Source organism: Culex pipiens, chromosome 3 (assembly GCF_016801865.2).
Source record: "Culex pipiens pallens isolate TS chromosome 3, TS_CPP_V2, whole genome shotgun sequence".
NCBI lineage: Eukaryota > Metazoa > Arthropoda > Insecta > Diptera > Culicidae > Culex > Culex pipiens.
The window spans coordinates 45,392,215-45,409,761 of NC_068939.1; the positions used below are offsets into that span (position 1 = coordinate 45,392,215).

At 35.5% G+C, this 17,547-nt stretch overlaps 2 protein-coding genes and 1 long non-coding RNA gene across 3 annotated transcripts; 1 reads left to right on the plus strand and 2 right to left on the minus strand.

Annotated features, from left to right (window-relative positions):
* Window positions 1-68: 68 nt before the first annotated feature.
* On the minus strand, window positions 69-3,907 carry LOC120420121 (uncharacterized). Its single transcript, XM_039583070.2, has 5 exons — window positions 3,317-3,907; window positions 894-1,097; window positions 691-840; window positions 516-636; window positions 69-451 (listed from the first exon to the last, which is right to left on the minus strand). The coding sequence occupies exons 1-5, from the start codon at window positions 3,876-3,878 to the stop codon at window positions 76-78; spliced, it is 1,413 nt and encodes a 470-aa protein (XP_039439004.1). The 5' UTR covers window positions 3,879-3,907; the 3' UTR covers window positions 69-75.
* Window positions 3,908-3,976: 69 nt separating this feature from the next.
* LOC120420123 (cytochrome b5) lies at window positions 3,977-15,932 on the minus strand. The gene is made up of 3 exons (XM_039583072.2): window positions 15,635-15,932; window positions 5,080-5,273; window positions 3,977-5,015 (listed from the first exon to the last, which is right to left on the minus strand). The coding sequence occupies exons 1-3, from the start codon at window positions 15,749-15,751 to the stop codon at window positions 4,937-4,939; spliced, it is 390 nt and encodes a 129-aa protein (XP_039439006.1). The 5' UTR covers window positions 15,752-15,932; the 3' UTR covers window positions 3,977-4,936.
* Window positions 13,518-14,678, plus strand: LOC128093468 (uncharacterized). Its single transcript, XR_008212511.1, has 2 exons — window positions 13,518-14,377; window positions 14,440-14,678. It is a non-coding gene; the product is annotated as an uncharacterized LOC128093468 (long non-coding RNA).
* Window positions 15,933-17,547: the final 1,615 nt, after the last annotated feature.

The window sequence follows — 17,547 nt, forward strand, 5'->3', positions numbered from 1 at the left end:
AGAAGATTGCATTCGTTAGATGAGTAGGAAATTTTTAACCGTCAGCAGGGGTAAGATTGGACTAAAGCGGTTTTCTTATCCCGATCCACCTCTCCAAACGAGATCCTCAATCCAGGGCAAGTACTGCTGCAAGCTGATGGCCTCGGCCGTTCTCTGCCTGTTGTAGAAATGGTCAAACGTATCACACGGGGGAACTCCGTCCAGCAGGCCCGCAATCCGGGGCCGCTGTTCTCGAGCCACTTTAACTCCAATCAGATCGCCGAAAGTTTTATTCCAAGAGTGTTGCTGGTGCGCCGGACAGCGATAACGGACCTGCAGCGGCGCTCCCGGTCGGTACTGGACGTGGCTTACATATTGCTCTGCCAGGGACCCACCACGGAGGGACAGGACCTTGGTGAAGTTCTGCACTACGCGTCCATTCCACAGACAACTGATGACCGAGCCGGGAGAACTGCAAAATGTTAAAGTTTGGGGAAATGTAATTGTATCAGGATAATTTTTCAAAAATATCTAACCTTATGTTACGACCTAGGTCAATGAGTGCCAACTTGTTGTTCCATTCTTCATAGTGCACCTTTGCTTTGGCAAAGACTTCCTGACTTTTAAAACTCTGTCCATTGTAGACCATTATCCGTTCTGCAATTTAATCGAGTTGTTTAATTCTCTCTCAAACAATAAAGTTTAACTTACTAGTTTTCTTAGCACATTCTGCTATCGTCACCACGAAACGAGGACTCACGATGACTCCATGGCATAGCTGGTTCACCTGTGTATCCATTACATGCACTGAATACAGGATGTTTGAAATTGCTTCACGACCACCAGTGTACTGCTTGCATTCTAAAATTAACAACCTTTAATGAAATGCCAAGTCCATCGCGATATTTACAAACTTTTATTAACGAGATCCGGATCCGAGAAGTGGTTTATAATCCGCCCGATCCACTTGTAGTATCGCTCGATGCTGACTCCTCCGGCATAGTCAATTTGGTCCGCGGATTGCCCCGTTGTGTACATCAGAACGCCGACTAGAATCCAGGTGGAGCCGGAATCGATCACCAGCCCACTGCCAGCTTTTTGATTGTACTGGTGGGATTCTATGATATAGCGAAAAAAAAAAACAATAAACAATAGTTAATTCGAAAATTCCTCTAAAAACTCTGAAATTCTAAAATTCTAAAATTCTAAAATTCTAAAATTCTAAAATTCTAAAATTCTAAAATTCTAAAATTCTAAAATTCTAAAATTCTAAAATTCTAAAATTCTAAAATTCTAAAATTCTAAAATTCTAAAATTCTAAAATTCTAAAATTCTAAAATTCTAAAATTCTAAAATTCTAAAATTCTAAAATTCTAAAATTCTAAAATTCTAAAATTCTAAAATTCTAAAATTCTAAAATTCTAAAATTCTAAAATTCTAAAATTCTAAAATTCTAAAATTCTAAAATTCTAAAATTCTAAAATTCTAAAATTCTAAAATTCTAAAATTCTAAAATTCTAAAATTCTAAAATTCTAAAATTCTAAATTCTAAAATTCTAAAATTCTAAAATTCTAAAATTCTAAAATTCTAAAATTCTAAAATTCTAAAATTCTAAAATTCTAAAATTCTAAAATTCTAAAATTCTAAAATTCTAAAATTCTAAAATTCTAAAATTCTAAAATTCTAAAATTCTAAAATTCTAAAATTCTAAAATTCTAAAATTCTAAAATTCTAAAATTCTAAAATTCTAAAATTCTAAAATTCTAAAATTCTAAAATTCTAAAATTCTAAAATTCTAAAATTCTAAAATTCTAAAATTCTAAAATTCTAAAATTCTAAAATTCTAAAATTCTAAAATTCTAAAATTCTAAAATTCTAAAATTCTAAAATTCTAAAATTCTAAAATTCTAAAATTCTAAAATTCTAAAATTCTAAAATTCTAAAATTCTAAAATTCTAAAATTCTAAAATTCTAAAATTCTAAAATTCTAAAATTCTAAAATTCTAAAATTCTAAAATTCTAAATTTCTAAAATTCTAAAATTTTAAAATTCTAAAATTCTGAAATTCTAAAATTCTAAAATTCTAAAATTCTAAAATTCTAAAATTCTAAAATTCTAAAATTCTAAAATTCTAAAATTCTAAAATTCTAAAATTCTAAAATTCTAAAATTCTAAAATTCTAAAATTCTAAAATTCTAAAATTCTAAAATTCTAAAATTCTAAAATTCTAAAATTCTAAAATTCTAAAATTCTAAAATTCTAAAATTCTAAAATTCTAAAATTCTAAAATTCTAAAATTCTAAAATTCTAAAATTCTAAAATTCTAAAATTCTAAAATTCTAAAATTCTAAAATTCTAAAATTCTAAAATTCTAAAATTCTAAAATTCTAAAATTCTAAAATTCTAAAATTCTAAAATTCTAAAATTCTAAAATTCTAAAATTCTAAAATTCTAAAATTCTAAAATTCTAAAATTCTAAAATTCTAAATTTCTAAAATTCTAAAATTCTAAAATTCTAAAATTCTAAAATTATAAAATTATAAAATTCTAAAATTCTAAAATTCTAAAATTCTAAAATTCTAAAATTCTAAAATTCTAAAATTCTAAAATTCTAAAATTCTAAAATTCTAAAATTCGTAAATTCTTAAATGTTTTTATTTTTAAATTCTTAGTTCTTAAATTCTTGAATTCCACAATTTTTGAAGTCCTATTTTATGAGATTTTGAAACTATGAGAAGACATTATTTTAAGTATCAGAAATTACATTTCTTTCGAAGTGAAATTTTAGCGAGGATTTTTGATTACAAACTGTATAAAAAATCTTAGATTTTGAATATTTAGACTTCCGAAATTTAAAATTTTATCATATTATTTTAGATTCAGATTTAATTTTGAGGTTATATTTTTGAAGTAAAATTTTTAGGTTTTTAAATATTGTATTTTTTACTTTGAAGATTTTTTTTCATTACCCTTGCCTTGACCGTCTCTTGAGGATTCTGTTTTTAAATGGATTTATTGCTTTCATTCCTAAATTATTAAATTCCGAAATTCCATAATTCCAAAATTCCTAAGTTCTAAAATTCCTATATTCCCAAATTCCTAAATTCCTAAATTGGATTTTGAAAAAAATTAAAAATTAAAAAAAAATTAGAAAAACTCAAAAAAATAAGAATTAAATTTTTATGGATTTATTTTTTTGAAAAACTTGAAGTTGAAGTTCAAAAAAATATAAATTCGAAAATTATCAAATTCAAAAAATCAAATAATAAAAAAAAACTCAACAAAAAATTTAAAAAATATAGAGATTTAAAAATTTACCTTTTCATCAAAACTCACCATTAAACGCGCCCAAGCAAATCGCCTTTTCGTACGTCATTTTAAACAGCTTGGTGGTCGTCTGCCGACAAGCTTCCTCGTTCTGCATCTCCAACGAACGACCCTCAAAGGCAGGGCTCCGAACATCTTCAAATTTACCGAAATCCGCATAACAAACGGGTCCAACCAGATTGCTGAACGCAACCTTCCGATCCAGCGCCACCATTGCCACGTCGTGGTCCAACCGTTTCGGATCGTACGGTTTGGGGTAAAATGTGTTCGTGGCAGGTCTAAGGTCACCGTTGGCCAACAGAACCAGCAGCCGGTCGAGCTCGATGGGATCTCCGTTACGGTCGTGCAGACAATGGGCCGCCGTAATCACCAGCTGAGCGCTGAGCAGGGTGCCAGCGCAGAAGACGGTCCGATTGGCTGGGTTTGCGTCCACCAGTTGGACGTGCCATGGCCAAGTTGAATTGTGCCGGGTTCCGCACGGTTCGGATGATGTGAGCTTTGAGGTTAGGATTAGCAGGGTGATTAAGAAGTAGATTCGAAGCTTATCAGTTGTGACGAAGAAACTGGACATGCTGAATTGCGTTGTCTCTGTTTGAGAGTTGTTTACAGACTACCAATCTAGCACAATTTGAGGTTGAATTTCGGCGTGGAAAGGAATAACATTGCACATACATACAAATATAGGTTTTTATTCCCGAATCAGTTTAACATAATAATTATTTAAATAAGAAAAACTCGTTTAGCCGTAGGTGTTAAAAATTTTGATTTGCGAACACTATTCCCCATCACACTAGACAATGTTATAATAGAAAACAGAAACCTCTTTTTTTTTGTTGCTCGTCATAATCGACGCAATGAAATGCCATTTTAGTTCCCTCGTGTGGTGCGAATCGCCTAGAGCTGGCCGGAACGATATCCCTGAATCGAAGAAACGTAAAGCACGCACACAAACCGCGAACGCGATTTTATTCTATCTCTCTCAACTGCTTTTTTTGGTTCTTACGCGTTTAGTTACCTTTGTACCCTCCTATCGCTAAAATAGACGTATCCAGTTTGAAATGGCCGCTAGGTGGCCAATGGTGTTAGAAATGACAGCTTCCATGTTTTTGAATAAGGGAGCTCAGGAAAATTCGATTTTTAAGCAATAAAATGATTATTTATGATAAAAGTATTGATTGATTAGGTGCACAAAATGTGTCTAGAATATTATTAAAATAAAAACTGTTCGAAAAATTTGCAATTGAGATAAGTACACCATTCGATTCAGCAGGAATTTTGGGCACCAAAAATATATAGTTTTCTTATGTTAAGTGTTTTATTTTAGAAGAAAATTGACAAAAAGTATGAAAATCGAGACATTTAGTATGGGAGCTGTCAAATCTCTCACCATCAAAAAGCAGCGTTGAGCTTTCGCTGGATTTGTCTATTGTTCTTCTCCTTCGTTTGTCATTGGCAATGTGGTGGTGGTCAAAATGTGTGTGTGTGTGTGCGCGCGGTGCAAGCTTACAAAATATTCTCGTAATTGGAGGAAGCAGAGATGCTCTTGTTTGGAATGAACGGAAACAGAAACAGCAGCATCGGATCTGAAGTAACACACACTCTCTCTCTCTCTTGTTCTTTTCCGCGGTTTTACTGGGTAAAGTAGAACCGGTAGATGATGGTCGCCAGCAGTCCCAGAATCAGCGGCACGATCCACGACTTGAGGGAGCTGCAACAAAACAAAAAGAACCATAAGAAAATCATGACCACTAAACTACTCCTTAGATGCTCACTTTTCGTCCTTCTGTTCGGTGCTCCAGTCGGGTTCCTTCTTGACCGGGACCTGCTTCCGCTCGGACTCGATCAGCTCGCCCACCTTGAACTTCTTCATCATCTCGCGCGCGTCCGTGCTGTGGCCGACATCCTCGAACGCTTCCGTCGCTTCCTTGCCGGCCTGCTCGAGCAGGACCTCTTCGCCGCCGGGGTGCTGCAAGGAATAATAAGAAAGATTTTAAAATAAAAAGAAATCCCTAACGATTATTTTTTTTACATTGAAAATGGAATAAAAAAATGATCCCCAAAATTCGAATATGGGAGATAGACCAATTCTGTCATTGTCAATCGATCGGTCCTTGATATTTTTTGGAGATTTTTCCAATGAATATTTCTCGAGAAATTATCGGATTACGAAGCCAAAAGCAAATCCAATACCTTTCTTTAGTAAGAAAGGTAAACGAATCCCTTATAAAGGAAAGGCTATAAAATGACTCGAAAAAAGAACTTCTTAATTCGACCTCGCAGACCCCCTTAACGTATACCTATCGACTCAGAATCAAATTCTGAACAAAACACTATTTAATTTTTTTTTATTTTTTGATATGGGGACATAAAATGACAACTTTTCAGAAATTTCTAGGATGTGCAAAAAATCTTTGACCGAGTTATGAATTTTTGAATCAACACTAATTTTTCAAAAAAATCGAAATATTGGTCGCAAAAATTTTTCAACTTCATTTTTCGATGTAAAATCAAATTTGCAACCAAAAAGTACTTTAGTGAAATTTTCATAAAGTGCGCCGTTTTCAAGATATAGCCATATTTAGGATTTTTTTTGAATAGTCGCAGTTATTGATTTTTTAAAAATAGTGCCCATGTTTGCCCACTTTTGAAAAAAAATTTTTTTGAAGAGCTGAGAAAATTCTCTATATTTTGCTTTTTTTGACTATGTTGATACGACCTTTAGTTGCTGAGATATTGCCATGCAAAGGTTTAAAAAGCAGGAAAATTTATGTTTTCTAAGTCTCACCCAAACAACCAACCATTTTCTAACGTCGATATCTCAGCAACTAGTGGTCAGATTTTCAATGTTAAAATATGAAATATTCGTTTTCCGATCTTTCCGAAAACAATACTTTTAAAATTTTCAAATCAAGACTAACATTTCAAAAGGGCCAAACATTTAATATTACGACTTTTTGAAATGTTAGTCTTGATTTAAAAAAATCGAAAATATTTTTTTCGGAAAGATCGGAAAATTTTACGAATGTTTCATATTTTAACATTGAAAATCGGACCATTACTTGCTGAGATATCAATGTTAGAAAATGGTGGGTTGTTTGGGTGAGACTTAGAAATCACAAATTTTCCTGCTTTTTAAACCTTTGCATGGCAATATCTCAGCAACTGAAGGTCGTATCAACAAAGTTAAAAAAAAAACAAAATATAGAGAATTTTCTCAGCTTTTCAAAAATATTTTTTTCAAAAGTGGGCAAACATGGGCACTATTTTTAAAAAATCAATAACTGCGACTATTTTGAAAAAAAGTTACATAAAAATGGCTATAACTACTAGAAAACGGTACACTTTATCAAAGTTTCATTGAAGTACTTTCTGATTGCAAATTCAATTTTACGTCGAAAAATGATGTTGAAAAATTTTTGCGACAAATATTTCGTTTTTTTGAAAAAAAATTAGTGTTGATTCGAAAATTCATAACTCGGTATAAGATTTTTTGCACAACCTGGAAATTTCTGAAAAGTTGGCATTTTACGCCCCTAAAACATATCAAAAAATAAAAAAAATAAAAATAGTGTTTTTTTGCAAATTAAGTTTCAGTGACAAAAAGTTAAATTAAAAATCACCATTTTTTTACCGTGTATAATTTTTTTCAGTGTAGTCCTTATCCTTACCTACAACTTTGCCAAAGACACCAAATCGATCAAAAAAATCCTTCAAAAGATACAGATTTTTGAATTTTCATACATCATTTTTGTATGGACAGCTGCCAAATTTGTATGGAAAATTATATGGACAAACTAATGATGCAAAATGGCTTCTTTGGGCATACCGAATGCACCAAAAAAGTTTCAGTCGGATTAAAGAATACAAAAATTAAAATTTAAGAAAAAGACCGATTTCGTAGAGAATTGCTCAGCTTGCCCCTTAAAAAAGATACAAAACTACGTTTTAGACGAGTTTTGAGGACGCTATTAGGTTTTACGCCGACTCGATTTTGAGGTAAGAAATTTGACAGCTTGGCTGCACTGTTTACATTTTTTGCACGTGTGTCTCTGTAAAAATGTGTGTGCGTGTGAGCATGTGACGTCACGCTGTAAAACCTAATATCTTCTTACAGGAGCAAGTTAGCACCATACTCTCTTCGGCAAGTTGTAGAGCACCTTCCAGAGCATCCGATCCAAAATCCAAAAAAATAGTTTTCCTCATACAAATTTATATGGAAATTGAATCGCTTTGCGCAAAGTGACTCATAGGTTGTTTTGAAAATTTACTCTAGATATATAAAAAATGCGTTGGGTTCGTATAAGTCCAAGGAAGGTTCTTACGCCAAAAAGTGACAACTTTGGCCACTCTGGAACTGATTCCGGAAAATCAGCAGATTGTGTGGAAAAAGTTACGTAAAATCAAATTTTGATCGCAGGAGGCAGAATAAGCAAACAAGTTAAAAACGTCAAGAAACGAACAAAGACAAGACGAAGTTGTTCGAGTTTAGCTTGTTTCATATAAATTTGTTTAAGAATTATTGAAGATTGGACTTCTGATTGCTGCTGACTAACATTTCAAAAGGGTATAATATTGTTTTAATACGGAATTGCAAAAACTGCTAATTTTAAATTTTAAAAACTACTAAAATCATAGATGTAGGGTTTTTTTTCTCAAAATTTATTTTTAAAATCCTAAACGTAAAAATATGTACCCTCCCTGCAAAGGCTTATGAATTGATGCTAAATTCTAATAAAAACACAAATTGAATTGAATTGTAAACTACTAAAATATAGTGGAAAGTGGTAAGAAAATTGGGTAAAACAAAATATCTTTAGAATTCTGGAGGATTTTCTGCCTTTCTGAGGAACAAGTACATTCGGGAGAATAATTATATTGTCATGAAAAAGATAAAAAATAAAAAAATATATCTTGAGTTTTTTTTGAAAAGGTCCTATAAACCAAATTTTCATTTTTTGCTTTTTGGGTGTTTTTGAATATCCCTGACTCAAGGCGGTTCTAAAAACACCCAAAAAGCAAAAATTGAAAATTTGGTTTATAGGACCTTTTCAAAAAAAACTCCAGATATTTGGTATTACCAAAAATTATTATTCGCAAACTGTATTAGAAGTGGCTCCATCTTCCCCTATTCCCTAGACAGCCGCACGCGAGTTTGCGATCAGGTATTTTTGTTGTTTACGGGTTTCACCACAATTACCAACTATGCAACTGTATGTATCACTGACCGCTAACTGTATGAGTATCACTGATTGAAGTATAAATCAAACATCCATTCACACTGAGACTATAATAGATATCACCATCACAATGAAACGTCTCAAACCGGGTTCCGGTATTTACCATGCCGTAGAAAAACTAAAGTGATTTTAGTCTAATAAGTATTGCATGCTGATTGGTAGACAATTAACTAAATTGCATCAGTAAATTATATTGGTATAGACAGCTCTTCAAACAATTCTCGTTTATAAACTTTTAAAAAATAACTTTGGATGTTTCGACATTTTTAATCAACTGGTTTATCTATTCTAGGAAATCCGAACTCCACTTTGGCGAATTAAAGTTATTATTTGCATTTGAGCTACAAAAAATAGTGAACAGCACATTTGTTAGCATTGGGACATTCATTTAAACGCCTTTAATTGAAATATTTTTCTAAACGAGCTTCTTCCAATTGGGATTCCAAGAATTGACGTCTAATCGAATTTAACGATCGGAAACAAACTGGATCCCCAAATTGCGCTTTAACGGCGAACTGGTCTCTTTATCAGTAAGATCAAGTAAAATAAAACAAGAGTCAGTGCACAACCCCAATCGTAATGTGTCCAAATTTTGTCCAAGGTCACCACCATCACTCCCCGTCGTCTTGAATCCGCTTTGTTGCTTGCTTTTATTCCCGACTGATCAACTTTGAATGTGTTGTGTTGCAGTGTTAGTTAGGTCACACATGTTACCTGTAAACGACGATCGCGAACGAGTGTGGCGCGCGGGTCATTAACGAGACAGGGGTAAATTACCATGTGCTTTGAGTGCATTTTCTCGAGTGTGAGGCGAAGGTTCCAGAAGATGCATTGCCATACAGCTATAACTTTGCCGGGAAGGTGTTGCCTTTTTTGTTCATTCTATTTGTGATAAGATAAAATTCAGCCTAATCAGCAACTAGCCGAGGGGAGCAATGACGATACTGTTTTTCTACGATAGCTTTGGGAGGCTTATCAGTTTCTTGGGTCCAAATATGGACTGGTAAAAAGATTTGTCTTCTCATCACCGTCGCGATGTGCTATCAGCGCTGACTAGGACATTCACAATGAGTTTGCAAAAAACTCAGTTATGAGACGAGTGATTCTATAAAACTCGATTTCAACCCTGAGATATTCTTCAAAAATTTGGTACTAAAGCCACGGACGAACGGACATGACACGGGGTTTCAAAAAGTGAAGCAGGTTTTCTTTTACTCCTTCTTGGCGAAAACCTGCGCAAGCGAGATCGCTTATGTCAAATGGTTATGGTTTAAAACGTAAACAAAGCCAGCTGATGATGCAAATATTTATTCATGGGCACTTTAAAATGGTCGTATGAATTTATATTAAAAATACAATTTCTATCAATTTTTCGGCAATTTTAGTATCCATGATAAATTACATAGAATCATAAAGACAAACTTAATGTCAAAATAACTGTTACTAGCACCATACCAATGCTAAATGTTTTAATTAATTATTGCATAAGACATTTTGAGAAATATTGCGTAATCGTGCGATGCTACTTCGACAACTTGAATGTAGATTGCGCAAGTGATAGTTTGCTTCAGAAATTTGAAGTAAATTTGTTCCTGGTGTCATGTCCGTTCGTTGGTGCTAAAGCCCTATGTCAATTTTTATGTACAACGGTAAAAAAACACAATTTAAAACCATTTCTGATCACTTTCTTTTTTATTTTAACGCAAAAAAAATTATTGGCAGGACAACATTTTTTCGATGGATCAACTATGGTCCCCTTGGAATGAGCTGTCAAGTAGGACCTTTTCTGTCAAGAGGGGCCGTGAAGTTAACTTAAAAAAAATCAAAATCCTTTGCGTTCGTTCAAAGGGTCATTGTACTCAGAAAAATAAGCTTGATCGTTGTGAACAATAATATCACAAATTTAAGCTTAATTTTAGGACACAATTGCTAAAAAAAACCTTCATGCAGTATTGGCACTCCTTATATAAATTGTGACGATAAATTAAAAAGCTCTCTGTGAGCCGATAACATATATAGAGTGAAATTTTCCCAGCTGGCATGGAAAACTTCACAGAAGCTTGACAGAAAGTTTAACTCCAAGTTGCACTTTTAATTTCTCGATAGTTCGGATTAGATCGTGCTATTTTGACACAGCCTGCAATTGCTACAAGTTGCCAATTTATAGGCAGCGGCCGTTTTGCCACTCTTACCTGCACGTCTACTATATTCAGTTTTGATCAAAACTCGGGACTCAGGCAACCAAATTCAACCAAATTTCGCGACAATCCATAGAACGGTCAGCCACACAAAATATGTTTGTTATTGTTTACATCCGTAATCGTGTTTTTGTTTATTTAAGGTCAAACTCATTTTCTCGAAACATTACGACTTACGACAAGACAGTACGAACACGTCAAAATTGAAACACTTTCTTTTTTAAGTGGATTTGCAATTATGTCTGGAGCAACTGGGCGGTACGACATTGCACTTACGGCCTTTCGTCCCATTTAAACGCGTGTTATGAAAGGCCGTATGTACAATATGTCGTACAGTCCCTTTCAAATTTTCAACAAGTAATTTTTTTCACAAAACTCGATTTCAAGCAAAACATTGCAATAGGGCCGAAGCCGAAGTGTAAACAAAAAGTCTATCTTGCTTCCGTCAGTTGATGTTTACATTAGGAACGAGCAGGATAAACTCTTTCTAGATTACTTTTTTCAAAACAACCAGTGCGCCATGGGTTTCCTATGAACATAGGACTTTTTGAAAAAGTAAGCTAGCTTTGTTTACACTTCGGCTTCGGCCCTATTGTTATGTTTTGCTAGAAATGTACAATAGGGTGGTCCAAATCCGGACTTTTTTGGGGCTACCCCCTGAAATCAAAGATTGACCCATCACTAGGCTAAATTCCAAATTTGAGCTCATTCTGACCACGGGAACCCCTCCCTCCAATCGCTTAAAGTTTGTATGGGAAAAATCGTCAAAATGTATGGAGAAAAGCAAATGTTTTACTTTTTTACCTTTGGAAAGCGCCATAATTATCCGATTCTTACCATTTCTCAAATGTAGAACCTTCATTAAATTTTGAACAACTTTCCCGAAGACACAATATTTTTAGGATTTTTTCCCGCGAAGTTATTAGCGCCCAAAACTGGCCATTTTTGCGCGGCCAGCTGTAAGGGGCTACCTAACAACGATGTTTATTTCCAATTCGTACACGCACGTGCTCTCTCTCAGGTTCAAACTCTCTCACGAGCTTGCTCGCCTGCCTGCCTGCCTGTTTACCTACAAGCGCGCGCTGTTTCTCGGCTTGGACTTTTGTCGTCGTCGTCGTTTTCGTTTGCTATCCGCTGCGCTGTGTTTCTGGCATGTTTATTATAATTTTCAACTAAAATAGCAGGATTGTTTTGAGATATATTTAGCATATAATTTCTTAAATTATGTCAAAAATTAAAAAAAACTGCGCCGAAAAAAAAAGTTTAAAGAAAAGACAGCTTAGGCTCAATTAAAAAAATACAGCAAATGTCATGAGAACAGGGTTTGTTTGTTTTTCCAAGCACTGCACGCAGTTTTTCGTATATGCTAAAGAAACATGATAATGATTCAATTATTTGAAAAAAAATCTTCAGGTAATACAAATGTTGTTCCTTTAGGTAGTTTGCTTTAACAAAAATATACTTTAGTACAAAGTTTGCTTTAACAAAAATATACTTTAGTACAAATCAGAACAAATCAAGGCAATTTTACAATTACTGCTGCAAATTTTCATTCATACTCTCTAAAATTATTTTTTTAATCTTTCTGGAAATTTCTTTCTGTGTTCCTAGACACAAATATTGCAACTGTTTATCATTGTTTGTCAGTTTACCTGTAAATTTTTCGTTTCAGGAAACATCTCTTTCTGCACAATCGTTAACAACCTTCAGATCTTGCAGTTGCGGCCTTCCTTTAAGATACTCTTTTGGATTCAGTTTTTAAAAAAATCTAAAGAAAATTCCTTCCTTTTTTATCAAAAAAAAACTTCATGCCATGTTCATGGTATTTCTTGTAAAAAAAGCAAAGCAATCCACTTTAACGACCCCCGGGTCTTTTGTGGGCTCTGTTGCAAGTTTCTGCTCATTTCTAGGCGTCCGAAGGATTTGTGTGGTGAGTCACCCAAATCCTCTTTTACGCAAATGGACCGACGTTTTACTTCCCCATCCGATAGAAGGCATGGTATTTCTTGTAACAAAAGCAGATAAATTAAAATCCAAAACGTTTGCAATTAGGTTTGGATCAGAACAGATGACGATTCATGGATGAACTAATTCATCAAATTTGTATTCTCTCTCACACGCTCTTATAATATGATATCTATTGTTGTGTTTTTTTTTCGTTTTGTTGTTCACATATTACATTTGATTTTATATCTCAATACAAACCGACTATTTTTGTTGAAAATTATAATTAACATGCCAGGAACGCAGCGTAGCGGATAGCAAACGAAAACGACGACGACGACAAAAGTCCAAGCCGAGAAACAGCGCGCGCTTGTAGGTAAACAGGCAGGCAGGCAGGCGAGCAAGCTCGTGAGAGAGTTTGAACCTGAGAGAGAGCACGTGCGTGTACGAATTGGAAATAAACATCGTTGTTAGGTAGCCCCTTACAGCTGGCCGCGCAAAAATGGCCAGTTTTGGGCGCTAATAACTTCGCGGGAAAAAATCCTAAAAATATTGTGTCTTCGGGAAAGTTGTTCAAAATTTAATGAAGGTTCTACATTTGAGAAATGGTAAGAATCGGATAATTATGGCGCTTTCCACAGGTAAAAAAGTAAAACAGTTGCTTTTCTCCATACATTTTGACGATTTTTCCCATACAAACTTTAAGCGATTGGAGGGAGGGGTTCCCGTGGTCAGAATGAGCTCAAATTTGGAATTTAGCCTAGTGATGGGTCAATCTTTGATTTCAGGGGGTAGCCCCAAAAAAGTCCGGATTTGGACCACCCTAATGTACAATAATAGCTAGCCTCCCCGGCTACCTTTTCAAATGTTGATCCAAAAATATACATATTCACTATGGAAACAGAAGATTTCTTAAACTCCTGACTAGCTTATATTTATATTATTGCGCTGTATTTAAGTCCTAAGTTATGTATGCAAGAAAAAAAATCAACAAGTTTAATACAAATCTGCAATGATCTGACACAAATCGTTATGTTTAGATTTTGATCGAAAAATCGAAAAAAAAAACTTTATAACTCTTAGTTCACGAATTCGCATGGCTCCACTCTCCCCTATACTGAGCTGGACGACTCATCACGGGTGGGGAAAAACATCTCGCAATACGTGGTACATACAATGAAGCTGTCGTAGATATACTGCGAAGAAATCGCTTTCAATCACTTGAACCAGATGATTGGTGACCTTGAACCTTGCGATACACATCGTCGCAACAGCTCAGCAGCAGAGTTCTGTTCCAGATATCTAGAACCTAGAACGCGTATTTAAGTATTTAAGCGTTGCGTGCTGAACACGAAAGTTAACCCCGCCCAAGCAACCATCCAGCACTAAAAAAAGTCATAAATCAGCAGTAGTTTGGCATTCCATTGCTAATCAGTCACAAAACAGCAGTTGCTAGTGCAAATCTGCACGTATTCAACTGCATTATGCAATGCTGACTAATTGCTGGTTTAGTGCCACCACTAGCAACACTGCCAAGCTGTATTTCACCAAACTGGCAACTCTTTTATCATTATGAGAGAAGAGTGAAAGAGAGAGTGTGAGAATATAAAAAACAAGATGTGTGTGTCTCGCTTCCTCATGGCATAAAAAATAAACAGAGCGAAAAGTGCAAGCGGACTTGCTTCATTCTCGTAAGTATAAAACTGTCTTAATTTCGATTATTTGAGCATAACAATTCAATGAATTCTTTCAGGAAATGGGTGCTAAAAGATGTTCCAGCTCTTACTGCGGCCATTCCGTAGTTCACGAATTTATAGGCCAAACAGGAATGGTGCGATTTCAAGGCTGGAGATTCTGGATTTGCAAAACCGATTTCAGGTGTGTAACGTTCGTGGAGTTCCTGGGACCCAGCACAGGATTGGGATGTAGTGACCACGGTAGTGACGATCGAATCGTATCTATTGTAGTGTAATAAATGATAGTAAAATTTACTGTTTATGTTTTTTTTTATTTATACAAAGAAAAATGAAGTAAAATCAGAAGTGAAACTCTTCCAAAGTGGTGAATCGTCATTCATTTACAGCCAATATTGATAGCTCGATTGATCCAATGCTGCAAAAGTTTAATTGAATGCTACACCTCTAATTTAGGCGTGGTGGCACGGGCGCAGGAATCATCAATCTACGGCAGCAATTTCCAACATGTGACATCACATCTACCAACTAAAAATAGAATTTCCGACACGGTCAGCTGAGTCGATAAAGCAGAAACAAAAGCAATACCAAAATAGAATGGAGAGGAGCGTGCATAAGGAGGAGGGGAGAGCAATATTTTTGTCTCTCATTTTTTTTGACATTTTCTGCAGGGGTGGACAACAACAGTAGGGGCCAGCACTAAAACAGCCGAGTAAAGTCCAAACTCGGTCATTATTCAGCACTGAAGTAGCTGTTAGTGCTGTTTTCAAAGCTTCTCAGCTTTTACTCACAGCTGTAAATGCGCTTTCAGTGCTGGACAGTGACCATGTTTTAGTGCTGGATGGTTACTTGGGCGCTGTTCAAGAAATTCACCACCAATACTAAAACGGGCAAGTTCATCAAAAACCCTGAACTTGCAAGTCGCCTCTACGGTTTATGGTTAAAACAAGTTTGCCACGGTTTCACCGCGCCACCGACCAACAAGTTGCAAAACAAGACTCGCGTTGAACCGCTTTCTTCCATTACATAATCCGCGGGGAGGTCGCAGCTACGACGGCAATGGGAGGTAGCGGTGGGTGGGTGGTAAAATCTCCAAAAGACCCCACTTGGAAGCCCCGTTTTACCCCCCATCTCTAAGAGTTATCTGAGCAATTATACACACACTTATCAGCGAGCGACTTAAGTCGCTCTCCCGGCTACCATTAGAAGTGGCAAAATGTCCACGTCGCCCTGGAGCTTCTGGCTGGAACCTACCTCGTTCAAAAACTCCGTCACGTCGTAGATGTTGTTGTGAATGACGATCCAGGAGCTCTTGTTCGTGTTGTGGGCCTTGATCTCCGCCAGGGAGTAGGTTTTCACTTCCGACGACATTCTGGACTCGTGTGGCTCTTTTTGTACTTTGGATCCGGCAGACGACGACGACGACGACGATTAGGGCTGATGACTGGCACTAAGTCTGGCACTGATGGGGCTCTCTAGTTTTTTTTTCTCTGTTTCGTCTTGTGCTACGAGACACACTTCCTCACTTCTTGACACACGGCACGGAACTGTCGAAAGCGGATTGAAAAGGCACACGGTTTTATGCCAGCTGCCACTTTCCGGGCGGTTCCGCGCCGCGCCGCACCAGGGTGGCCAGTTTTATTTCTGAGAATGGAAAGGCATTTAAAAATAATAATTTAGAAATAAAACATAGATATAAAATATTTGTTTACTCAACAAGATGCAAAATAAAGATTTTTCAGCGCAAATTTTAGAATTTTTTTGAATAGGTCCTATAAACGTATCTAGAGTTATTTTTAAGAGGTTCTATAAACTATTAATAGTTTATAAGACCTATTAAAAAAAAACTCTAGTTTATAGGACCTTTACAGAAAACTCTAGAATTGTGCATTTATCCGAGTTGGATAAATACGACAAGTGCTGAAAAAATCGAGCGGTTTGCTTAAGATTGTTGTTTAAATTGTGAAATTAATCATAAATTAAGATAAGTTGCAAAAGGACGAGGAGGGCTTCGTGGCGCGGTGGTTGCCGGTTTCGGCTGCCGATCCCTAAGTCGCTATGGGGTGCGGGTTCGATTCCTGCCATATCCTTTTGGCCTTCTGTCGGATGGAAAAGTAAAACGTCAGTCCATTTGCGTAAAAGAGGTTTTGGGTGACTAACCACACATAACCTTCGCAAAGGATTTAAAATGGGTTTTTAAATCAATTTTGAAAAAAAAAAAATCGCGGCCCTTCTTGACAGAAAAGAGTCAAACGAAAAAGTGACCAACCACCGGGGGTTGAGTGTACTTGACAGCTCGTTTCAAGGGAACCATAGTTGATCCATCGAAAAATGTTTGTCTTGTCAATTGGGTACTAAAGCCCTATGTAAATTTTTATGTACAACGGTAAAACACACGATTAAAAACCATAGAGTTATCTACGTGCGCATGTATTGCGTGTACGTACACGAAAAAGATTGAGGTTAAATTTTGTACCCGCCAGCAAAACAAATGGGGTTCTAGTGTGCGTGAGCTCGGGCTTAGATAACTCTATTTCTGATCACTTTTTTTCATTTTAATGCAAATTTTTTTTCTGACAAGACAACATTTTTTCGATGGATCAACTATGGTCCCCTTGGAACGAGCTGTCAAGTAGGAGCTTTTCTGTCAAGAAGGACCGCGGGGTTAATTTTTCGAAATTGATTTAAAAATCCATTTTAAACTCTTTGTGGTCGTACAAAGGGTCATTTTACTCAGAAAAATAAGCTTTATCGCTATAAACAATAATATCAGCAATCTAAGCTTCATTTTAGGACCCAATTGGGTACTAAAGCCCTATGTCAATTTTTATGTACAACGGTAAAAAACACGATTAAAAACCATTTCTGATCACTTTTTTTCATTTTAATGCAAAAAAAATTTGACTAGACAACATTTTATCGATGGATCAACTATGGTCCCCTTGGAACGAGCTGTCAAGTAGGAGCTTTTCTGTCAAAAAGGACCGCGAGGTTAATTTTTCAAAATTGATTTAAAAATCCATTTTAAACTCTTTGTGGTCGTACAAAGTGTCATTTTACTCAGAAAAATAAACTTTATCGCTGTTAACAATAATATCAGCAATCTAAGCTTCATTTTAGGACCCAATTTATTTTTTTGGTTCAAAATGAAAAAAAAGTGATAAGAA

Bases quoted from the DNA above. Each gene is read 5' to 3' on its own strand.
- LOC120420121 (XM_039583070.2), bottom strand. From the start codon at position 3,878: ATGTCCAGTTTCTTCGTCACAACTGATAAGCTTCGAATCTACTTCTTA. The intron at 637-690 runs GTAAGTTAAACT...ATTAAATTGCAG, and splicing joins AGAATGTGCTAAGAAAACTA to AACGGATAATGGTCTACAAT. The intron at 452-515 runs GTTAGATATTTT...AACATTTTGCAG, and splicing joins GACCTAGGTCGTAACATAAG to TTCTCCCGGCTCGGTCATCA.
- LOC120420123 (XM_039583072.2), bottom strand. From the start codon at position 15,751: ATGTCGTCGGAAGTGAAAACCTACTCCCTGGCGGAGATCAAGGCCCAC. The intron at 5,274-15,634 runs GTAGGTTCCAGC...TATTCCTTGCAG, and splicing joins TGACGGAGTTTTTGAACGAG to CACCCCGGCGGCGAAGAGGT. The intron at 5,016-5,079 runs GTGAGCATCTAA...GTTTTGTTGCAG, and splicing joins ACCGAACAGAAGGACGAAAA to CTCCCTCAAGTCGTGGATCG.